Source organism: Ciona intestinalis, chromosome 7 (genome assembly GCF_000224145.3).
Source record: "Ciona intestinalis chromosome 7, KH, whole genome shotgun sequence".
Lineage (NCBI taxonomy): Eukaryota > Metazoa > Chordata > Ascidiacea > Phlebobranchia > Cionidae > Ciona > Ciona intestinalis.
This window is the reverse complement of record NC_020172.2, coordinates 2,779,600-2,800,171: the sequence shown is the minus strand read 5'-3', so window position 1 is coordinate 2,800,171 and position 20,572 is coordinate 2,779,600. Positions and strand designations below refer to the sequence as shown.

At 36.4% G+C, this 20,572-nt stretch overlaps 2 protein-coding genes across 4 annotated transcripts; both read left to right on the top strand.

The window, feature by feature from the left end:
* Positions 1–466: 466 nt before the first annotated feature.
* On the top strand, positions 467–20,559 carry nachr (nicotinic acetylcholine receptor subunit). Its single transcript, NM_001204048.1, is given in 12 exon segments — positions 467–474; positions 11,731–11,736; positions 14,438–14,637; positions 15,317–15,471; positions 15,825–15,933; positions 16,092–16,195; positions 16,650–16,759; positions 17,068–17,262; positions 17,661–17,821; positions 18,497–18,614; positions 19,211–19,332; positions 19,892–20,559. Coding segments are annotated over 10 exon segments (1,437 nt in total). The 5' UTR covers positions 467–474; positions 11,731–11,736; positions 14,438–14,457; the 3' UTR covers positions 20,075–20,559.
* LOC100178486 (mucin-5AC) lies at positions 1,923–13,067 on the top strand. 3 transcript variants are annotated; one of them, XM_018812661.2, is made up of 25 exons: positions 1,923–2,056; positions 2,289–2,453; positions 2,835–2,921; positions 3,206–3,427; positions 3,781–3,888; positions 4,119–4,252; positions 4,340–4,447; positions 4,608–4,789; positions 4,868–5,340; positions 5,406–5,582; positions 6,054–6,161; positions 6,414–6,535; positions 7,006–7,087; positions 7,531–7,752; positions 7,995–8,252; positions 8,505–8,597; positions 8,911–9,010; positions 9,465–9,539; positions 9,811–9,887; positions 10,232–10,329; positions 10,566–10,653; positions 11,126–11,268; positions 12,156–12,257; positions 12,423–12,489; positions 12,741–13,067. In XM_018812661.2, the coding sequence occupies exons 1-25, from the start codon at positions 1,993–1,995 to the stop codon at positions 12,770–12,772; spliced, it is 3,387 nt and encodes a 1,128-aa protein (XP_018668206.1). In that variant the 5' UTR covers positions 1,923–1,992; the 3' UTR covers positions 12,773–13,067. The 3 variants fall into 3 exon arrangements, with proteins under 3 accessions (XP_018668206.1, XP_026691059.1, XP_018668205.1); XM_026835258.1 differs by having other exon boundaries at positions 4,829–5,340; XM_018812660.2 differs by having other exon boundaries at positions 4,608–5,340.
* Positions 20,560–20,572: the final 13 nt, after the last annotated feature.

Below are 20,572 nucleotides of genomic sequence, written 5' to 3'. Positions count from 1 at the left end.
AACAGATTGCAATATTTCTAATTGCTTTGCTATATGAATTAGTTTGTAGAGCCGAAGCTCCGGTCCTAGAAACCCTGCCCTGTGTTTAACGCTTCGGGCAATTATTCCACGCTAAATTAACCGCAATTTCAATATTTATACTCGCATAAACTTATCAATATTCACCAAGAACTTGTTTAAAACGTAAAGGATGCAACGTTGCAAAATTTGATGCCAAAAAGTTAAAAAAATCGAGATTTTTTTATTGGTACGAATTTTTATTGGACGAATCATTCACATTTGTAATTTAAACTGTCAATATACTCGTTGCTGCGTGACAAAATGGTTAAAACTCGACAACCCGCAATTAAAACCACAGAACTAATCGCCGATATTGAGTATTCGTTTCACTGAAGGGCCGCTACTGCTTGTAAAACAGAACCCGATAAATTGTTTCGCTAATCGGGCCATGGGATTAAATTGGACGATTCTATTGTACAGCGATTATTAGATAGCTGCTCGGTGCAAAGGTACGTCGCTACGGTCGTTGTAAATTTCTTTGGGAAATGACCACTTTGCCGAGTGTGAAACCCGATTTTATGTTAACCTGATACACTTCGTAATAACATCAAAGCTTGTATAAATATATCTCATTTCAAAGAGGGAATTATTCATGTACGTATTTATATGAATGGTGAATTTTCTTATATTGTTAAATTGTACATGGGGTAAGATGGATATCGTTAGCTCATAATATCCCATATTTCCTATATCCCACTAAACATGTACCATCTTACCCCAGCCTAATATATTATATGTTGGCTTACATTTAGGTCAACTTCCGCGTTTCTAAACTTTCGAAAAAATGACAAAAACTCGAAACACCGATATAACTTATATATAAAAATTACGTCTTAAAAATTACAATTTACAATCTGAAAAAAAATAAATATAATCGTCATGTCTTCGCGTAAGAACCTGTTCGTATCTATTGTTTAAAAACGAAGAGAAGGAAATCAACAGCAAAACGACAATCGTTAATAAAGTATGCTATATAGACAAAAGGTGTGGGGAAAGCGTCAGTTATAAAGCGTGGCTGTTGTGGGTATACAACTTAATACAATTTTCATTTTTAACACAACATAAATAAGTGACTCGTGTAAAACACACAAATAATATTAAAGTTTTTGTTTCACGTATTCTATTTCGCTGACAAACTTAAACAAGTTTAAATTGAACTGTTTTGAAATTGTCAAAGTTGTCAAAACAGCTGCTTCAATGTATACAGTTAATGTTATAAGTTTAGTAAACGACGCTTTAACTTGTACGTTCTCATGTTCACTAAACAGCCGCTAACAAATGTTTTTATTCAGCGACTACTACTCATGATTAGATAGTGTGATATCGGAAAAGGAACCCAAACAAATATTTAGCTTCGTTCCTGCGCAAAGTTAGAACGCGCGGCGACCGTAAACAAAACTAGTGTGATGCGAGAAAAGAGTGATTTTATTCTCGCCAACGGCTTCGTTTCTCTCGATTGAACATCGCCGCGTCATAATACTTTCTAAGCGGCGAACTTTGGCGATATACCGTACCGGTGTTGCGGTCGCAATTAGAAGCGCCTGTCGCGTTACGAAAAGGAAGAAAAAAGGAACGAAGTATTAGGTTGATAGGTACTGCTACAGCGCGCAATTTGATTTCATTCACTCGCTCCAAGAACGATTTATGGGCGCTTTTTTGAAAGGCAGCAATTAGGGTAACAAGTAAAATCCAGGTGTTACTATCAGAGCAACGCGTAGTTTTTTAGACCAGCTTCCCCTTATAAATGCCGCATTTTCTATAACGATTTACTTTTAATTCAGCAGCACGACGCAAAGTACCTTGTCTTGTTTATATCCGTAACTGACGGGATATTTTAACGACCAAATGCATTTGAATAACCAGTATATACGCTCTTAATTCAGGTTGCTAGCTTTTGCCCAGTTTTTAATAAGTAATTATAAGAAACTGAGCATGAATTCAAAGTTGCTTCTGCTGTTTTGCTTGGCGTTATGGGGAACTGTACAAGTTGACGCATGTGAGTATATATATATGAGTATAGCACATTTTCCTAAGTTGATTTAAAAAGTAAACATTACAGAAATATTTAAAACACAAAGGACTTTTTATCTTTTTATTAAATTATTTTATTTTTTTATGATTTTACAAATTTGGGTGTCTGTACTGCGGTACTCGTTCGCCACAAAAGTATATGTGAAAAAAAAAAACTTTTTGAATAAATTAATTAATTTTTTTTAATTTTTTTAAAGATTTTACAAACTTGGGTGTCTGTACTGCGGTACCCGTACGCCAAAGAAGAGACTGCGGTACACCAGGTATATCATGGGATCAATGCGAAAGAAGCAGGAATCCATTGACCGGGACACGATGTTGCTACGATGATAGATACGATGGCGTAAGCTGGTGTTTTTATGGTAAGTTTAAATAAACGTTTGGTATAAGATGGTTACAGTTAGCGCATAATGTATAGTGGGGTGGGGTAGGATGGGACACCTTTTCATTCCATTTTCTTGTCCCATTTGGTAGTAAACAAAGAACATTCAAAGAATGTCAGCGTATGTTTAAAACATAAATTGGTTCGAAGCTAGTTCATTTCTTGGCAAATAAAACCGTCTTTGGTGGCAACGTAGATCTATAAGACGCCAATCAAGTCGCAGAAAATTTAAGCCTTAACCGAAGCGTAACAAAGCGATTTGACCAGCTATAAACGGTGTTAGTTGCGTAGCAGTCTGTATTTTGGGTAATGGGGTTCATTCAGTAGGATACACAGTTTAAAATCCGCATATTAACAACAGGTCAGCAACCCGTAACAACAACAACAAGAGCTACAACAACAACCAGACCTGTTGTACGACCAGTTTTCCCAACAACAAGACCGAACCGTAAGTACTGCAACAAGATTACTATACATTTACATTTGGTTATATTGTATTAAACCTATACGGTTTACAACGGCAATCGTATAGGCGACTTGTAAGCAGGCACGATGAAACGGAACATCCGTGTTACAACGACTGTCATTGCGCCTTCACGCGAGGATAAATAAGTTACATTTATTCAATCTTATCAAAATATGTAATGTTTGTATTAAAACTGACCACAAAATTTGTGTTTTGTGCATCTATATTTATATCATGCCAATATTTTAACGCTTTTCTTTCCGCAGTCGTGAACGGCATAGTAACTGCTGATCTGCTTGGCAATACAAACAATATTCAAGGAACGATTCTTCCGCCAGTCTCAAGAACGACTCCACCGAGCCCGAATAACATTTTCTCACATCTAGGAATTAGTGTTGGGGGACCAGCACCAGTAACCCCCAGAACGAATCCCGTTCTCCCGCTTACCGTCCGACCCCTTACCGCCGCTACAAGGCCTCCTGCAGGGGGTAAGTGCGCATGTTGTATTAGGAAGTATATGTGTGTCGTGTAACTACTGCACATTTTGGCTATGTGGGTATATGCGCCGTGCGACTACTGCGCATCTTGGGGTAGGTGGGTATATGCGCCGTGTGTCTACTGCACATGTTGTATAAGTTTACATACGAGGCATGTAACTATTACTGCGTTTATAGTAACTTATTAAAAACGTTTTTGTCTCAAACGTGTTTCCAAACCCTTCATACGCGCAAATTTAAGCTAAAATTCTCGTAGCGTGAAACTGTGCACGTCATAGCTTAACCAACATTATGAAAACTATTCCCCAAAACAAGCGTTTAATTAAATGGAACTTTTCTTACAGCAACCACAGCGCGGCCTGCGGCGACCAGCAATAACTTAAGCAACTTATTACAAACTCTTGGAATAAGCACGAACAATGTACCAGGCGTACCAGAACAAGTCAGACCAGGTGAGGATTTTCATGATTTTTTCTTGTATAACAATATCAGTATCAACGTATAGGCGTTGTGCCGCAGTGGTGGACGCGCCTGCTTTAAGCACATAGTTTTCGAACCCAAGCTGGCTGGGGCGCTTTTATCATTGTGAGGGTTTATGTGTCCTTGAACAAGACACTTAACAGCATTTGTTTCAACCTAGCGATCATTTGTGTGTTGTCTAAATTGTGAACCATACTTATAGGAACTGGTGCACTGGGGACTAACATCGCAGCTGCCCGACCACCGACTCGTGCCCCAGCAGTGGACTTACGGGGTGTTGATACAGCAGTTGCAATATGTTCTCTGACAGGAAGCCAAGCGACTTTAGCACAGACTGTAAGTTATTTTTCAAGTATTTGTTTAATGAAGCTAATGACTTAATACTGATTTCAGAACAAAGTACTGATTTTATTTTATTTTCAGGCCGCCGCGTATGTGCCTTCGGTACAAAGAGCACTTGATCGTTGTGGTAATATAACGGGGCAAGTTTCACAAGTAATTGCACAAGCTGTGTTAAAACGAGAAATCGATGTAAGTGATAAAAAAACATCATCTTATGTAACATAATATACTGCAGACTTCACATTTGCAAATACAATCTCAATAGTGCAGTACAGACTTACACCATATACAACATACAGCACTTACAAAACATACGCACAATATTGATAATAACCCTTTATATTTTCAGGCCCAGGTAGCCTCTGTTACGGGACAAGTCGCAGCCACACAAAGACCTAGACTGCCAGCAGCAACAAACCCTGGATTGGGAGCCAATAATGCTCTACTGACATCTCTGCTGAGTAATAATAATAATAACAACGCTTTAAGCGGACTTCTTGGGAACACTGGAACCAATAACGCTTTGTCAAGTTTACTCGGAAACACTGGAACCAATAACGCTTTGTCAAGTTTACTCGGAAACACTGGAACCAATAACGCTTTGTCAAGTTTACTCGGAAACACTGGAAACAATAATGCTTTGTCAAGTTTGCTCGGAAACACTGGAAGCAATAACGCTTTGTCAAGTTTACTCGGAAACACTGGAAGCAATAACGCTTTGTCAAGTTTACTCGGAAACACTGGAAGCAATAACGCTTTGTCAAGTTTACTCGGAAACACTGGAAGCAATAACGCTTTGTCCAGTTTACTCGGAAACACTGGAAGCAATAACGCTTTGTCAAGTTTACTCGGAAACACTGGAAGCAATAATGCCTTGTCAAGTTTACTCGGAAACACTGGAAGCAATAATGCTTTGTCAAGTTTACTCGGAAACACTGGCACCAACAATGCATTGGGTGGACTTCTCGGTAACACTGGCGGTAATAACAACAACGCACTCCTCAGCATGTTGTTAAGCCAGTCGCTCAGGCCTCAAACAACCAGGCCAACCGCACCCACAATCGTTGGACCACAAGTGCCAAGTAAGTAGAAAAACACCACACAATCTATAACGAAAGACTAAAACCTAACATTCCACACTGTATAGATTTTGTTGGTGCTACGCCCGCTGCTCCAACTTCAAACCCAGTGGTTTGCCAACTACTCCTCGGAAACACGGGCACGACATCCAGTTCTACTGTTAACACTGTCATACGAACACAGATGCTACTTCAAAATGGCTGTCTTCAGTCTATTTTCAGCAACCCACTTCTTCTCTTGTCAGGTTTGATTATTTGTTGTTTTATTAAGCACGTGTGTGTTCTGATGATTTGTTTGCTATCAACTTGTGGCCTTCTTGTGGCCTTTTATTAAAGCTTTGCGGTCTTGTATACTTAAAGCGGAGTTTCACAATAGGATCTGAATCATTTATTACCCGTCTAATAATTATTAGTTTCACAAATATGAGTTTCGAAAGACCAACCAAACAACCCGTTTAGAAAACATTCACGTAACTTTGCTAAATTCCGTTAATCTGGCCCTGATGTGCCTATAAAATTGAACGATTTTTGTATTTAAATAACAGTCAGTCTGAAGTGCTATAGAAAACAAACACAAAAACAAAGTTCAGTGTACTATAAGAAACTTCATCTAAAAAGAAAGAATTACTCCTATTGAACCATACTCTTACTTGAATAAATAAATAAAAGCTGTTCACGTTGTTATGTTTTAATACGTATTTATATTTAACTTTAAGGTGGGGGTCTCAGTTCAATACAAAACATTCTTAACCCAATCCTGGGAATTACAACATCAACCAACACTCAGTCGTCACAAGGGGAGTCGTCAGGATCCTTAGACCCAGGTAATAAAATCTTTTAGGATGCTATTTATAATTTTGTGTTTTACATTTAAACGAATAAGTTACTGTAACTTATTTGTTCTCGTGATGGCAGTCGTTATAACACGGGTGTTGTGTTTCACACACGTCTTGGTCGCTTCACGATTTATTATATATGTATCTTTTCCACGGGTTTTTACTGTCATTAATATGACTTTAAGTTTTATGTTACATTTCTTATTTTGCGATCAATTTTTACACGAGATTTATTTTCAGCGCTCATTCCGTCCAACATTCTTACCGACTGTTTGAACCGAAGAAATGAATTCAACGCGCAGTACAATTGCAAAACAGGAATCCACGTTAACATACGAACGGCGCAGGAGTGCTACAACATCGTAAGTCTCAATGCTTGTCGATACACGCGTATTATAGGATATTATAATATTTTATTTGGAGTAGGGTGGGGGAAGATAGGACACCCTTAGCACATGATATTTAAATATCGTGATCGTGTTTTAAACAACTTACAATGTTATATGGGAGTCGTGAAGACACGTTACATAGTTCTTTAAATGTTCTTTGGTTACTACCAAATGCGACGAGAAAATAGAATAAAAAAGTGTTCCATATACCCCCACCCCACTATATATAAAGTAAAAATCTGGCAACTTAAGCGTGTAGGTTTAGCAGCCAGGTTTTATCTGACACTTTTACTTCAGTATTTTTTACCAATTAAAGTTAGTTAAAACGACTGTCGCTTTGCTGCTAACTCCTTCCTGTAGTTTGTTTTAATTAATTTGACTTTCGCTATTGTATTCGGAGACATAAATGAACTTTATGTCATATGATGTGTAACTTTCCACAGGGGTGCGTGTTTGCATCTGGGGGGATGTGTTTTAGATGTCCACTGATCAAAACAAGCTCACAAGTTAACCAAATCCCACAAAGTAAGTCGTTTGATCTTGTATAATATAGTGAGGTGGGGGAAGATGGGACACCTTTTCATTCTACTTCTCGTCACATTTAATAGTAAACAAAGAACATTCAAAGAATTATAAAACCATATCCTCAATCTCTCATAGGCTGTTGTTAATTGTTTAAAACACGATCAGGATAATTGGATATAATGTGCTAAAGGTGTTTCATCTGCTCCCACCCTACTATGTATGTTGTTTTTTTGCTGCGATGCGTATGTGAAGTCCTGCTGCGTTACACTCTATATCGTCTATATGGGACTAGAGATTTAGCTCAAAGTTGGTCCATTACCTCAACATGGTATATGCACATTTCGTTCTATGTGGGTCAGATCCTACAGATTGGGTCGTGAAGTTTAGACCACTACCACAACACCCAAAAACTTGACTTGGTTTAATGTTAAACCGTTTCACAGGAACCTGCAGTGTGGATACAGCCAACCGACAAGCATGTCCTGGGTTTTCACAATTCCAACTTTTGAACACGTTTCTTCCTGGTATACAAGGACGAAATGCAGCAGGAGGTACATCGACCAACACTGGTACTTCTACTGGTAACACTGGTAGTAACGCTGGCCAAACAAATGTCGCCAGCAATGGACTTGGATCCAGAGCAGCTGTGACTCGACAACTATCAAGTAAGAGTCCTGTTTTAAGCTATAGAACTTTAGCTGTATTAAGGTTGTTTTTAAGATGTAGAATTATACCTGTATTAGCCTAACCATGTTTTAAACAGTTAAAACACTGCTGTCTTATCCCTGTTACAAAATGTAGAACCATAGCTGTATTAACCTTCTTTAAAACTGTGAAATTACACTGTATTTACGTTGTTTTAAACTGTAGAACCATAGCTGTATTAATTAACTTAACCTATTTTCAGGCGCGAATCTTCTAGGCTTGGGAGGTCTTGGTGGCTTAGGGAATCTTGGTGCCTTGGGAGGCCTTGGCGGCTTGACTGGCAACACTGGCCTAGGTGGTCTTGGTGGCCTCGGAGGTCTTGGAGGATTGCCTGGTCTTGGTGGTGCATCGGGTGGTGTGAACAACCTTATCCTGAAAGGCAACTGCGAGTCTAGAGGCTGCTGTTGGGATTCAAGCAATGTTTTCTTCAGTGTGAACTCCAATAATTGTTACCAAAAAGGTACGAATAAATGTAACTTATATATTTACCCTCGTATGGCGGGGCAACGACAGTCATTATAACACAGGTGTTCCGTTTTATACATCTCGTTTCCGCTTCCGAGTTACCATGTATATAACTTTGTAGGTGATCATTTAAAAAAAAATTGTTGATTTTTTTTGTTTATTTTTTGTATGACTGACAATTAGGAAATCTAAGGACGTGCGTGTTACGAGTTATAAGCGACCTAAACATCTTGTTTCTTTATTACAGCCTACCCCAGCATTACTGACAGTAACCTTGATTGCTACAGTTCACTCACAACATGCGGCGCATCAGACGTGGGAGTTCTTGCACGAGTTATTAGTAAGTAATTTACCACTTTTGCTACCACGCATAATGTAAATAATCTTTTGGGGGCTCATCTGGTATAAAAACGTGGTATATTTTACATACCAGATTGTTTTTTATCGGTTTAAAAAACTACAACATCTCCAGTTATGTAAGAAGTTAATATGTTGTGAAAATTGGAACATGGCATCAAAGTATGTTAGAAAAACGTTTTGTTCAAAACACATTAAAAACTGACTATATTTTTCTTGATCAAGAACAATGTTATGTTAAATTTGTCACAAATTGCAAACAAAACTTTTCGTAACGGTCTCGATTTGATTGACAGGTGGTACTCCTGCTATTAGCAACACCAACAGACCATGGCAGGTTATTGTAAGAGCCGCAGGTTCAAACGTAGTTAGATGCAGTGGAACCATCATTTGCTCGTAAGTATTTTAAGTTTCGCAACAAGCGTTATACTCTAAAAAAATACACTACGATATTTAAACCAAGTTTAATAATAAACGTTTAGAAGCTATGATGCCATTTTTAAACGTTTCTATTCATAGATGATTCCCTCTTCTTTTAAATAAAACCAACTGAAACAAGTTTTGCCAACTATAAGTAAACTTATGATCATTTTTGTGAACTAAAATGCAAAAATTTGCATTACCATAGGTTGGAGTAAGATAATTTACATTCTCTTTAACGTCCCATTAAGTAGAAAACAAAAAATATTTACAGATTTATATACAATATCCTTTTTAAATAAACTTTCTCTAAAACTTCCAAACAGCTTTTTTACTGATAAAAAACTATGGAGAAATATGGGATATTATTTGCTAACTGTATCCATCTTACCCTGTATTCAATTATATCTAAATTTCTGTACCTCAATAGGCAATGGATTCTTACATCAGCATCTTGCCTTGGTAGAATAAGAGACGTGTCCCTTACTTTAGGATATGCAGTCGAGTAAGTATATCATTTCGCAAACTTTTCTCCCGATTATATCTAATGGCATTTATTTAAAGAATATATATTGCATTACATTGTTTGTAGGGTGTAACGGTCAAGTATTTTATTCAATGAATTTTGTATTCCGATTGCTCTACCGTTACTTAAGTATTTTTCTTTTTGCATACTTTTTCGTTACCGCGACTGAAGAAACAAAATAGAGTCATTTATTCATTAATAGATATTACCACAATATACCTTTCTAAATAATTTGTAAAAACTTTTGCAGTACTTCTGTAAACTCAATCGAAGTAATCACCTCAACTATAGATCCTGTGAACCCATTGACCACTGGCCGAAGACTGAGTAAGTTTTAACGCGTTTCTTGTTTTCACACGCGCTTTTCTATTATATGTATATATATATATAGTAGGATAGGGGAAGATGGGACACCTTTAACTCATAACATTCAAATATCTTGACCGTGTTTTAAACAATTAACAGGGGTCTGTGAGAGTCGTGAGGATTAGTTTTATAATTACTTTGAATGTTCTTTGTTTGCTAAGTGAGGTGATAAAATAGAATGAAACGGTGTTCCATGTTCCCTCCAACCTACTACAGTATCTTGCATTTTAAAAGTATAACATACCTAACAGCAACAGTGCATATAAATGTAGTCCCTTTTTAACATTGATTTAATGCATTTACAGCTGTGAGCAGAATCGTATCCCACCCACTGTACACTGTCACTCAAAACTATCACGACCTTGCATTACTTCAAGTGCCTACATTGACCTTTGGTGCAACAGTAAGTTGCCTTGAATATAATGAGTTGTATAACATAACGTAATCGCTATTGAGAAAATCTGCACCATTTTTAACCCCTAACCCATTGACTGGAAAGATTTATCTAAAAAATCATTCCTAAAGTTATAGTGGCAAATCGTAAGCGTCCACGAGGTGTGTGCAACAGAACACCTGTGCTATAACTACTGCTGTTGCCCGCCACGCCAGGATAAATATGTTTAATCATTTATTTACCAGGTGAAACCAGTATGTGTTCCACCTTTTGCTTCGTCATCAGTTTCAGAAAACACAAACGTCTACGTTGCAGGCTATGGACGGGCATCAGGTAAGTTTTAATTCTATTTTTTGGCGTAAATCCGACTCTGTCGCCGTCGCTGGCGCAAGTGTCTTTGTTTAAACCCAGTGGTTCCTTATGGGTTGTCTAAATTATCATCCATACATCGAAAAAGTGATACAATAGTGTGGGGGAAGATGGAACACCTTTAGCACATAATATTAAAATATCCTGATCGTGTTTTAAACAATTAACAACGGTCTATGGGAGTCGCGAGGATACGGTTTTATAATTCTTTGAATGTTCTGTGTTTACTACCAAATGAGACGAGGAAATGGAATAATTATCCAGAAAGTTACATAACTTGCAAGTGGGCACTATACATGAATAAAAAACAGAAAACAAATTTTATAACAACTGTCGTTGGCTCGTCGCCACGACACAATGGTATAACTAAATTACATTTATATACCTCAAAGATTTATAAAAAAAAACTCGTCTAAATTAAGTTTTCTCCTATCAGCTACCATCCAGCAAGCGCCATTACAAGAAATCAAGCTCTCGGTTATTTCAAAGTCGGCATGTGAAGCGATATACAGAACCAGTTTACCAGTATCCGGAGTTTTCTGCGCCAATCCGGTTACCGCTGGTCAAGATACATGTGACGTAAGTGTGAATACGGCGGGGTAATGTTAACTGCAGTTTTACTATATTGCTCTAAAGTCCTAAGGATTCGGTTATACCAAAAGGGTGTAGGATATACAATCACGTAAAATCGTAATGTTCTTTGTTCACTACCAAATGATACGACAATGAGAACAAGGACCGTCTTATTCCAACTTACTATATTTATTCCAAAACCAACGAAAGTCAATTTAAAAGCCACACCTGCGAACTTTGAGGGACTTTCCAAAAAAAGCTGTTAAGTCTTATTTCTAGTTGTTAGAGGTTCTATAACAAAGTAATTGTACATTAACAACTTATTTCCCCGTATAAATGTACAATTACTACTCCTTAATGTATATCGCGCGACATTGTTACACCTTAATTGCAATGGATTCGAAGAATTAACTATCTGTTAAGTTAGAAGGTGTAAGGCGCCTGTTAGGAAACAGAATAACTGTTAAGTGAATATCAATTAAAACTACATCCGTTGGTTAATTATTAACTTTAAATTAATTAATTGGTTCGGGGCAGTGTTACAGTGGTTAGCGCACCTATAGCACTGAGATTACGGGTTCGACGCTCGCCGCTGGAACCATTACGAGCGTATGCGCGTTTAGGCTAGCCAAAATTGTCAAAAATGCTTTAAAAAAATGAAAAATTTAAAAAAAGTGAATATGTACAAAGTTAAACATGTGTTAACTCGATACGGGGGGTACAAGGTGTATCAAACAGAACAACCGAGCTATACCCGAGTTATAACGACTGTCTCTGTCATTATATACACCCCAGCAATAACGATTTTCTTTGTCTATATACACCCGAGTTGTAAAGACTGAATAGGTTTTTATTTGTTCATTGATTAAATTAACCATTCTATTCATGTACAGGGCGACGGAGGAAGTCCAGCTTTAACATTCGACTCCACTACTAGCAAATTTACCCTCGTTGGCGTGAACTTTGCTGGTTCTGACGACTGTAGCGGTTCACGGGTAAGACCTTTCCCTTATTTAATTATGCCAATATATATATCGCGCTACCTTTCTCCAGCCCTATATGCCATATTTATATCATTATATACGTCTCAGTTCTCGTATAAGGTAAAATGTCATATAGTTAAAGATACAGCATTTGACATCATTTGTTTTTGTTTTCAGCCTATGGTTTTCGTTGACGTCGCAGAATACAGAGAATGGATTCGAAAAACAACGAATGGATGTTGCAGTAAGTGATCGCATTTATTATTGTTAAAGTAGGCAAATCACAATACATGATATAGTACTGTGTGTAAGATGGATACAGTTGGCACATAAAAACCGTATACGACTTTCATAAACCGTTGTTAAATGTGGAAAACACGATTAGGATTTTTGGACATCATGTGCTAAAAGTGTCTCATCTTACCCCACAGTACTATATCATTAGGCATCATTAAAATGTATGTTTACTCGTCTTAATTAAACTTTTTTCTTCAGGCGTGGTCGGTTCCAGACTGGGCAAAAAGTGATCACACAGTGCCAAAACTTCGTAACAATTTTACTAAATTAACAACCAGAAACGCCCAGGTCGGGTTTTGGTCGTGCAATTCCTACAGACCAAGCATATAAGGCTGTTTAAAGACACGGTTTTAAAAGTCTTGCTTATTTAGTGACTGTGTTCGCCGTTCCAAACTGATATGATAAAGTTTTTAAATCACTGCTATTTTATCTGCTTTGAAATGTCATCATATACTTTTGATTGCTTTTATTTCCTTACGACTTCTGCTTCTTGCGTATTTAAATACAACTAACAAACTCTGCCAACTTGGATTTCCACATGTAGGATACAGTTAAAGAAGTGACCGATAATAATGTCTATTTTATGTTATAGTAGGTTGGGGTAATATGGTTAACTTTTTTATCGTCTCATTTAATAGTAAACAAAGAATATTTACAGAACTATATAACCGTATCCTTTCGACTCTAAAATAGAGTTGGTAATTGTTAAAAACACGCGGCCACGCGGGTAAGAAATGTGGAATGTTATGTACTAACGGTACCCATCTTACTCCTCAGTCTCAATCATTTTATGGAAAAAAAAACTAAAAAAATAGCGTTTACTATAAGCATTGAGTTGAAGTACAATAATAAGCGGTCGCCCAATTTGTTTCAAACACAAATTATAAATCCTTTCGCTGAACTCTAAACGAAGCTCTCTTGGGTATAAACAGCTGTTCCTGTTGGGAAACTTTGCTTCGCTAAACAGTCTTGCTGACTACAAGATCCAGGCCGAGTGATAAGGTAGAAAATAGACTTTTATAGGTTTAGAAAACCAAAACATTAAAAACTGGAAAAAGCGTAACAAAATCACATAACAGCAGGTATAAACTAAAATATCTTTTATAAATAAATGTAGGTGTAAATAATTTGCTAACTTGCGGTACTATATACGCCTAATGCAAACTACTACGTTTCGCAATAACTTATTTTTTGTTGCAGTTTTAAACACTTAATCATATAAAGTGAATATATTAGTTTATCGTACAGATAAGGATTTTTTGTAAAAGCTTATCAGACAAAAATTAAGTCCCATTTGAGAGGTGTTGATAGGGTGTCTTGAGTGTGTCACATTCGACACTTTACACAGCTGACTGTGCTTTTATCTCAAGTAGGAAATTAAGGGGTGATAATATACTGCGATTACCGTTGCCTGCTAATTCAATGGCATTGTTAAGCGAATGACATACGTTCAGACGCGAATACTTTAAATAGCATATGAAGGAATGAATGTATAAATGAATGACTTTCTTTTGTCGCTCATACTTAAACCGCAGTTTTAAATGTAATGTGTCAAATCTGGCTTAAATCCTAAGACCTAAGTCCTCGACAAGGACCTAAGTCACGTGGAATAGACAACAGTAATAAAGGCCAGAATAGTAATCAAGAAAAGTAAAGAAAATACGAAGAGTATCGGTAAATATACAGGCGGGGGATGGAATACATTGCCTACAAAATTAGCTAGACTGTTTAACTATAGTATGATCTTATTAATGTAACTGTATTTAATGTAACGTACTAGGGTGTAACGGTCACGCATTTTGTCCAAAACATTATTTGTATTTCTTTTTTTAATAATAAGCGTGTTTTAACAACTACCGAAGAGACGAAATAAATTTCAATCATTCATATTTTGTAGATTTCAAAACTTTTAGAGATGATAGTTTTGCGTTTACTGGTTATGGGTGCGCTTGCGTATGTGAGCGTGGCAAAAACCCGGTACGATTTATCAGGAGATATAATGCAGGGGTATGACGCTAAAGTACGACCGAGTGACAGCTACAATAACTCGGTAAAAGTCGTGTTTAAGCTTGTGTTTAATCAATTACTTGACGTGGTAAGTAAATTGCTTTGTTGTAAGTATAAAACTGAAACTTTTAATTATGTCTTTATATATAGTAGGGTGGGAAAGATGGGACACATTTTCTTTCAATTTCCTCGTCCCACTTGGAAATAAAACAAAGAACATGGAATGAGTTATAAAATCGTATCTTCACGACTGCCATAGAACGTTTTTAACTGTCTAAACACGACTAGGATATTTGGGCATTACATTCTAAAGATGTCCCGTCTTCCCCCACCCTAAAGCCAGTTTTAGTCTTTACGAAATTGATATTATTTAATCGTAAACCACATTATTGTGTGAAAATGCATAAATACAAATATCTGCATGAATAGAAATATTATTGCTGCCAGGCACATTACATTTGTTTTCTAAAAAAAAATCTGGCATTTATTTTGCATACCGACGTTTCGACGTCGGAGTGCCATGCAACAACTGTGCCGCAAAATATATGGTATAGGGTGGGGAAGACGGAACACTTTAAGCACATAATATCCAAACATCCTGATCGTGTTTTAAAGAGTCGTGAGGATACAGTTTAATAATTCTTTAAATGTTCTTTGTTTATTGCCAAGTATGATGAGCAAATAAAATGAAAAACGTGTCCTATCTTCTCCCACCCTACCCTATTTCGCTGCTGATGGTTTACTTTTATTTAAAGCTTTATTTTTAGAGCGAAGTCAACCAAAAAATCGAAACGAAACTGTGGGTTTATCACAAGTGGATGGACCCTCGGTTAAGCTGGGTGCCAGAGGATTACGAAAACCTGGAGTATATATATCTACCTACTACTAACTTGTGGCTGCCGGAGTTGGTTCTGTATAACAAGTGGGTGCAACGGTTGTATATACGCGTGTTTTAGTGCAATTGAAGACTTAGTTGTTTTCTAAATTGATACCATACACTGCAAAAAATATAAGACTAGGGTGGGGGAGATGAGACACCTTTTCATTCTGTTTTCTCGTCTGGGTAGTAAACAAATAACATTCAAAGAAATATAAAAACGTATCCTCACCACCATAAGACGCCCTTAAATGTTTAAAACACGATCAGGATATTTGGAACTTATAGTGGTCAATCTTACCCCACAGAAGTATATATAAAAACAAATACCCCAAAAAACTGAAAAGGTATATAAAAAAACTTACAAGTTACATTTATTCATTCTGTCCATGTTATAGCGCCGATGGTGACTTTGCTATTTCTCAATTTACGAAAGCAAAAGTGGATTATACTGGAATGGTAGAATGGAAACCTCCGGCAATTTTTAAAAGCTTCTGCGAGATTATGGTATAAATATTTTTCTGATATTTTGTTTTCTAAATTTTGCTAATCATTTTTTTCATAATTTTTGTTCTTTTAACTTTTTCTACCATTTTTCATCCTTTTTTTTCTTTTAAAATTAAAGCATATTTTTTATGTATACTGATCAAATTGGTCTCTTATAGGTGGCAGAGTTTCCATTTGACACACAAAACTGTACGATGAAAATTGGCCCTTGGTCGCAAGGACAAGATTTACTGGACATGGTAAATTCAGACTGGGAAGTCAAGTAAGTCACGTTTTTGAACTCGTTTTTTAAGGTTTATACGGACTTTTAAAAGCTTCTGCGAGATTATAGTTATTACATACCGTACATCTGTATTGTTTATGAATAAGTTAAAATAACCAGCTTTTCTGTAGTGTTTATAAATAAGTATGTAGTGTTTATAAATAAGTTAAAATATATATAGTATGCAGTGTATAAGCTTAAATCCGAAACGAACTGGAAGGCATGCCAATAATTGAATGCATGGCTGACAATTCAGACAAATGTAAGTAACCACTGGGCTAAGGCGGTTGACGTATCTTGCCCAACAACGCTCACAATTGTGGCGGCTCGAGCCGAGGACCCGTAAACTCTGGACTAAAGACAAGTCCGCTAAAACCACTGTGCTGTATATGAAGATGGCATACCTTTTTAACTCCGATACACTTAACTCATGTTGCATCTTATGTTTTGTTAGAGACCACATGTGCGAGCCCCCAGATGAAACAATGTACGAGGAAAGCGGAGAATGGTTGATTCTTAAAACTGGTTGCTGGAAGCATTACATTAAATACGATTGCTGTCGAGGTATATAACCACATATCTAACTGATCTTAGTGTGTGTTTTCGCAATGGGTTGTATTTGTATTTGTTATCCTGGCAATGACTTTATTTATACATATAGACCAACTATATTTTATACACTTCGTGCTCGGTTACAAGTTACCATGTATTTACACTTATAAAACTTACCAAATTGGTGATATTTTTGGAGCACTATTTCTTAAGTGTATTGTTTTTCTTATGCCATACATTTAACGTACACACGAGTTAGCTTTTTAAACAACTTTAATAAAACAATTTCATTAATTAAACACTAAAGTAACAATCTGCAGGGCCGTACGTGGACATGACTTACTACTTCATATTGCAAAGACGGCCTCTATATCTTGTTATCAACATTCTCTTTCCTACAATGCTGTTTTCGTATCTAACCTGCGCTGTATTCTATCTGCCATCGGACGCTGGCGAAAAAATAACACTCAGTATTTCGCTTCTGCTTTCACTGATTGTGTTCTTGCTCGTTATTGGTAAGACAAGAGAGCATAGCTCTAATGAATGAGCACGCATTATAATAAGCATAATTTTAATTAATCCTTTTACTAGCACTTTAATTAAGCCCTTTTGCCAGTTATTTGTAAGAAAAACTACTGAAAACGATTACTGTAATATAGTATTGGGGATAAGATGGGATACGTTTAGCACATAACGTTCCATCTTTCATAACATTGTTTTTTTTTTAACAATTAACAATGCAATTTTATAATCGTGAGGATACAGTTATATAATTCTTTAAATATTGCCACTACCATAATGTGCTGTGTTTAATTTGTATTCTAATCTAGACGTTTATAGAACATCTTAAAACATTTCTTTCGCATTTAGACATACTATCTTAAATTCTAAAAAGTAATTTGTATTGTTACAGTTGAAGCGATTCCCTCAACCGCTAATGGAGTCCCATTGCTATGCCAGTACATTCTATTTACTATGATATTGGTTTGCCTCTCTATTATGATAACAGTCGGTGTATTGAATGTACATTACCGTGGGCCTGCAACACATGTCATGTCGGATCGGATGAAAAAGGTAACAGGGGTGTATTAGGGTGGGGGAAGACCTTTAGCACGTAATATACAAATATCTTGACCGTGTTTAAACAATTAACAACGGTCTATGGGAGTCGTGAGGATACGATTTTATAAATCTGAGAATGTTCTTCGTTTACTACCTAATGGGATGAAAAAATAGAATAAAAATGTGTCCTATCTTCCCTCATCCTACTATAATTGTGGTATAAATGCGCCAAACCTAACCTAAATCCTAAGACCCATGGCGTGCCATGCTGCTGGACCTATAACCCACATAAAATAGAGCAAGGATATCATTACTGTAAAACCGCTAGCATGCCGCATGTTGTACTATATAATTTATAACCTTTATGATAACCACGTAAATAAGCGGCCCGGGTGTGCAATGGGCAAAATATGGCCTTAATCCAAGGTTCTCGACAACACCCACATAAACACAGAACACATAATAACAAAGATTAGAATCATCAACTACAATACTGTGAGCCAAGAACAGCGATTAAATAAACATTTAAGCAAATAATAAAAATAAAACTTTGGAAATTACGCTTAAGAGTCGAAAAGCCTAGAGATTTTATACTGTCTGACGTGTCCACCGTACAATATGTAACTTTAAACTGTAATAAAAATATATGATTTCCAATACCATTCAAAATGTGAACAAATATTTCAGATATTCATGGTGTGGCTTCCAAAATTCATCTATAGCTCGACAATGAAACGATTGGATCCTTACAAGGAAGAAAAAATGTTGGCTGGCAGACCTCCCAAACCTTACAAAGATATTTCAGGTAAGTGGAAAACGAGTCCAAAACGAGTCCAAAACGAGACGAAGTGTCACTAAAAATAGTTTTTACCTTCTTTAATGTTCGTTCATATTCCTCATTTACAGTAGCGAAGAGAAAAAGATATTTACAGTAGAACAAACAAACGAGTCCAAAATGAGATGTAACATAATTTTTATAATTTTCTTCTTTTTATACCCCTTGTTACAGTAGACCATATATAAGATATAACAACAGTCAGTTGACAATTAACAGACAAAGTATATCAGTCGTTAAAGACACACAATAGAGGTAAAAAAAGCTAAACCGACAAACTCTTGTATTTAAATATAACCATGGCATACTAAAAATAGTAGTAGGCCATGATAGAACCTATTCCAAATAGTTCTATTTAAATAAGCAACTGACAATGCCATTTAAGAAAAATATATATATCTCTTATATACGATTTACTAGACTTAATTTTTGTCTGTTACGTATCTCGTAGCACTGAATCCTTACTGTACCTCTTCATTACACAAAAATCGTCCTGTCATATGAGCACCGAATCAGGGTTATATTAACGGAATTTATTACAGTTACTAATTTAACTGTTATTTTAGATTTATCTGGTCGTTCCCCAAAACCAGACGAACCACATTTAATTGGTAGCGACGTTAAAACAGCTATGGACGGAGTAGATTATGTGTCAGAGTGTTATAAGGACCAACGCGAAGGACAGCAGGTATCATATAGCCTATATGTTACGTATCTAAAAGCTTCCACATATGATACTAATTAAACAAGTGTTTTACGTTTGGTAATTCATGGTTCTGTATTTATATGTTTTACACATATAATACTGCTTAAATAATTGTTTTACGTGGGATAATTTATTCTTTTTGCATAAACATAAATAGCTTTGGTGTTGAAGTAATGGGTGAAATCTGACTTAAATCTTAAATTATCCTAGTACCTCACCAACACAGAATAGAAGTATGTTAGAAATGTAGATTATGCTGATATAAAACATATACAGAGGGGATCTATAGTAGGTTAGGGTAAGATGGTTCATGTTTTCTTTCTGTTATCGTTTCAATTGGTAGTACAAATGTACACCCGTATCCCCACGACTCCAAAATAGAAATGTTAATAGTAAAAACGTTAGGAAATGTGGGGTATCTTATGCGTGCTTACGGTAACCATCTTACCCCACATTACTATAACCCTTCGTCTAAATTCAACCGAACACATGTTACAGAACATTTGAATTATTGAAAACGTATATTTTACCTTTTATCCAGAAAGAAGACGAATGGAAATACGTCGCTATGGTGTTGGACCATTTTCTGTTGTATATCTTTATACTGGCTTGCGTGGTTGGCACAGTCGGTATATTTGGCAAGCGGTTGCTTGAATTTATGTCAGAACAAGAGCTTTTTAAAAACCTAGGCAACGAGTGCATTCTGAAATGCCAAAGTGATTAGGCTACTGTAAGACTGTATTTTAGACGGAACGCCATTCCGGAAGATTCATAGCGTATATATTTGGAACCTAACTGCTAACTCAGATTGCAAAAGGTTTAATCGCTGTTATCTAATTCAAGCTACAGTTACTAAAATTCAGCCCTTAGTTACTGACGTTGGTTACTGCATGATATAGCAATTTGTATTAATGCTAAAGTAATATGTCAGCTACACATACATAGTAACTTTTAGGAATACACTTGGCGTTTTGGTTGCATAAAATGTACTGCAAATTTGTAAAAAATTATTGGCGTATCTGCTTTTTGGCGCACCAGACTTTACAAGGCGTATGGCAACACAAAACAAACATTATGAAACGGATGTACTGTCTGCCTTTTACATGCAGTCTTGTGCTACCTAAGTATTATATTATATCGAATACGGGTAATACAGCCTCGTACACAGCGTGTTCATTACACTTTTTGTAATAAATGTACAATTTTACTCAAACTATTGTGA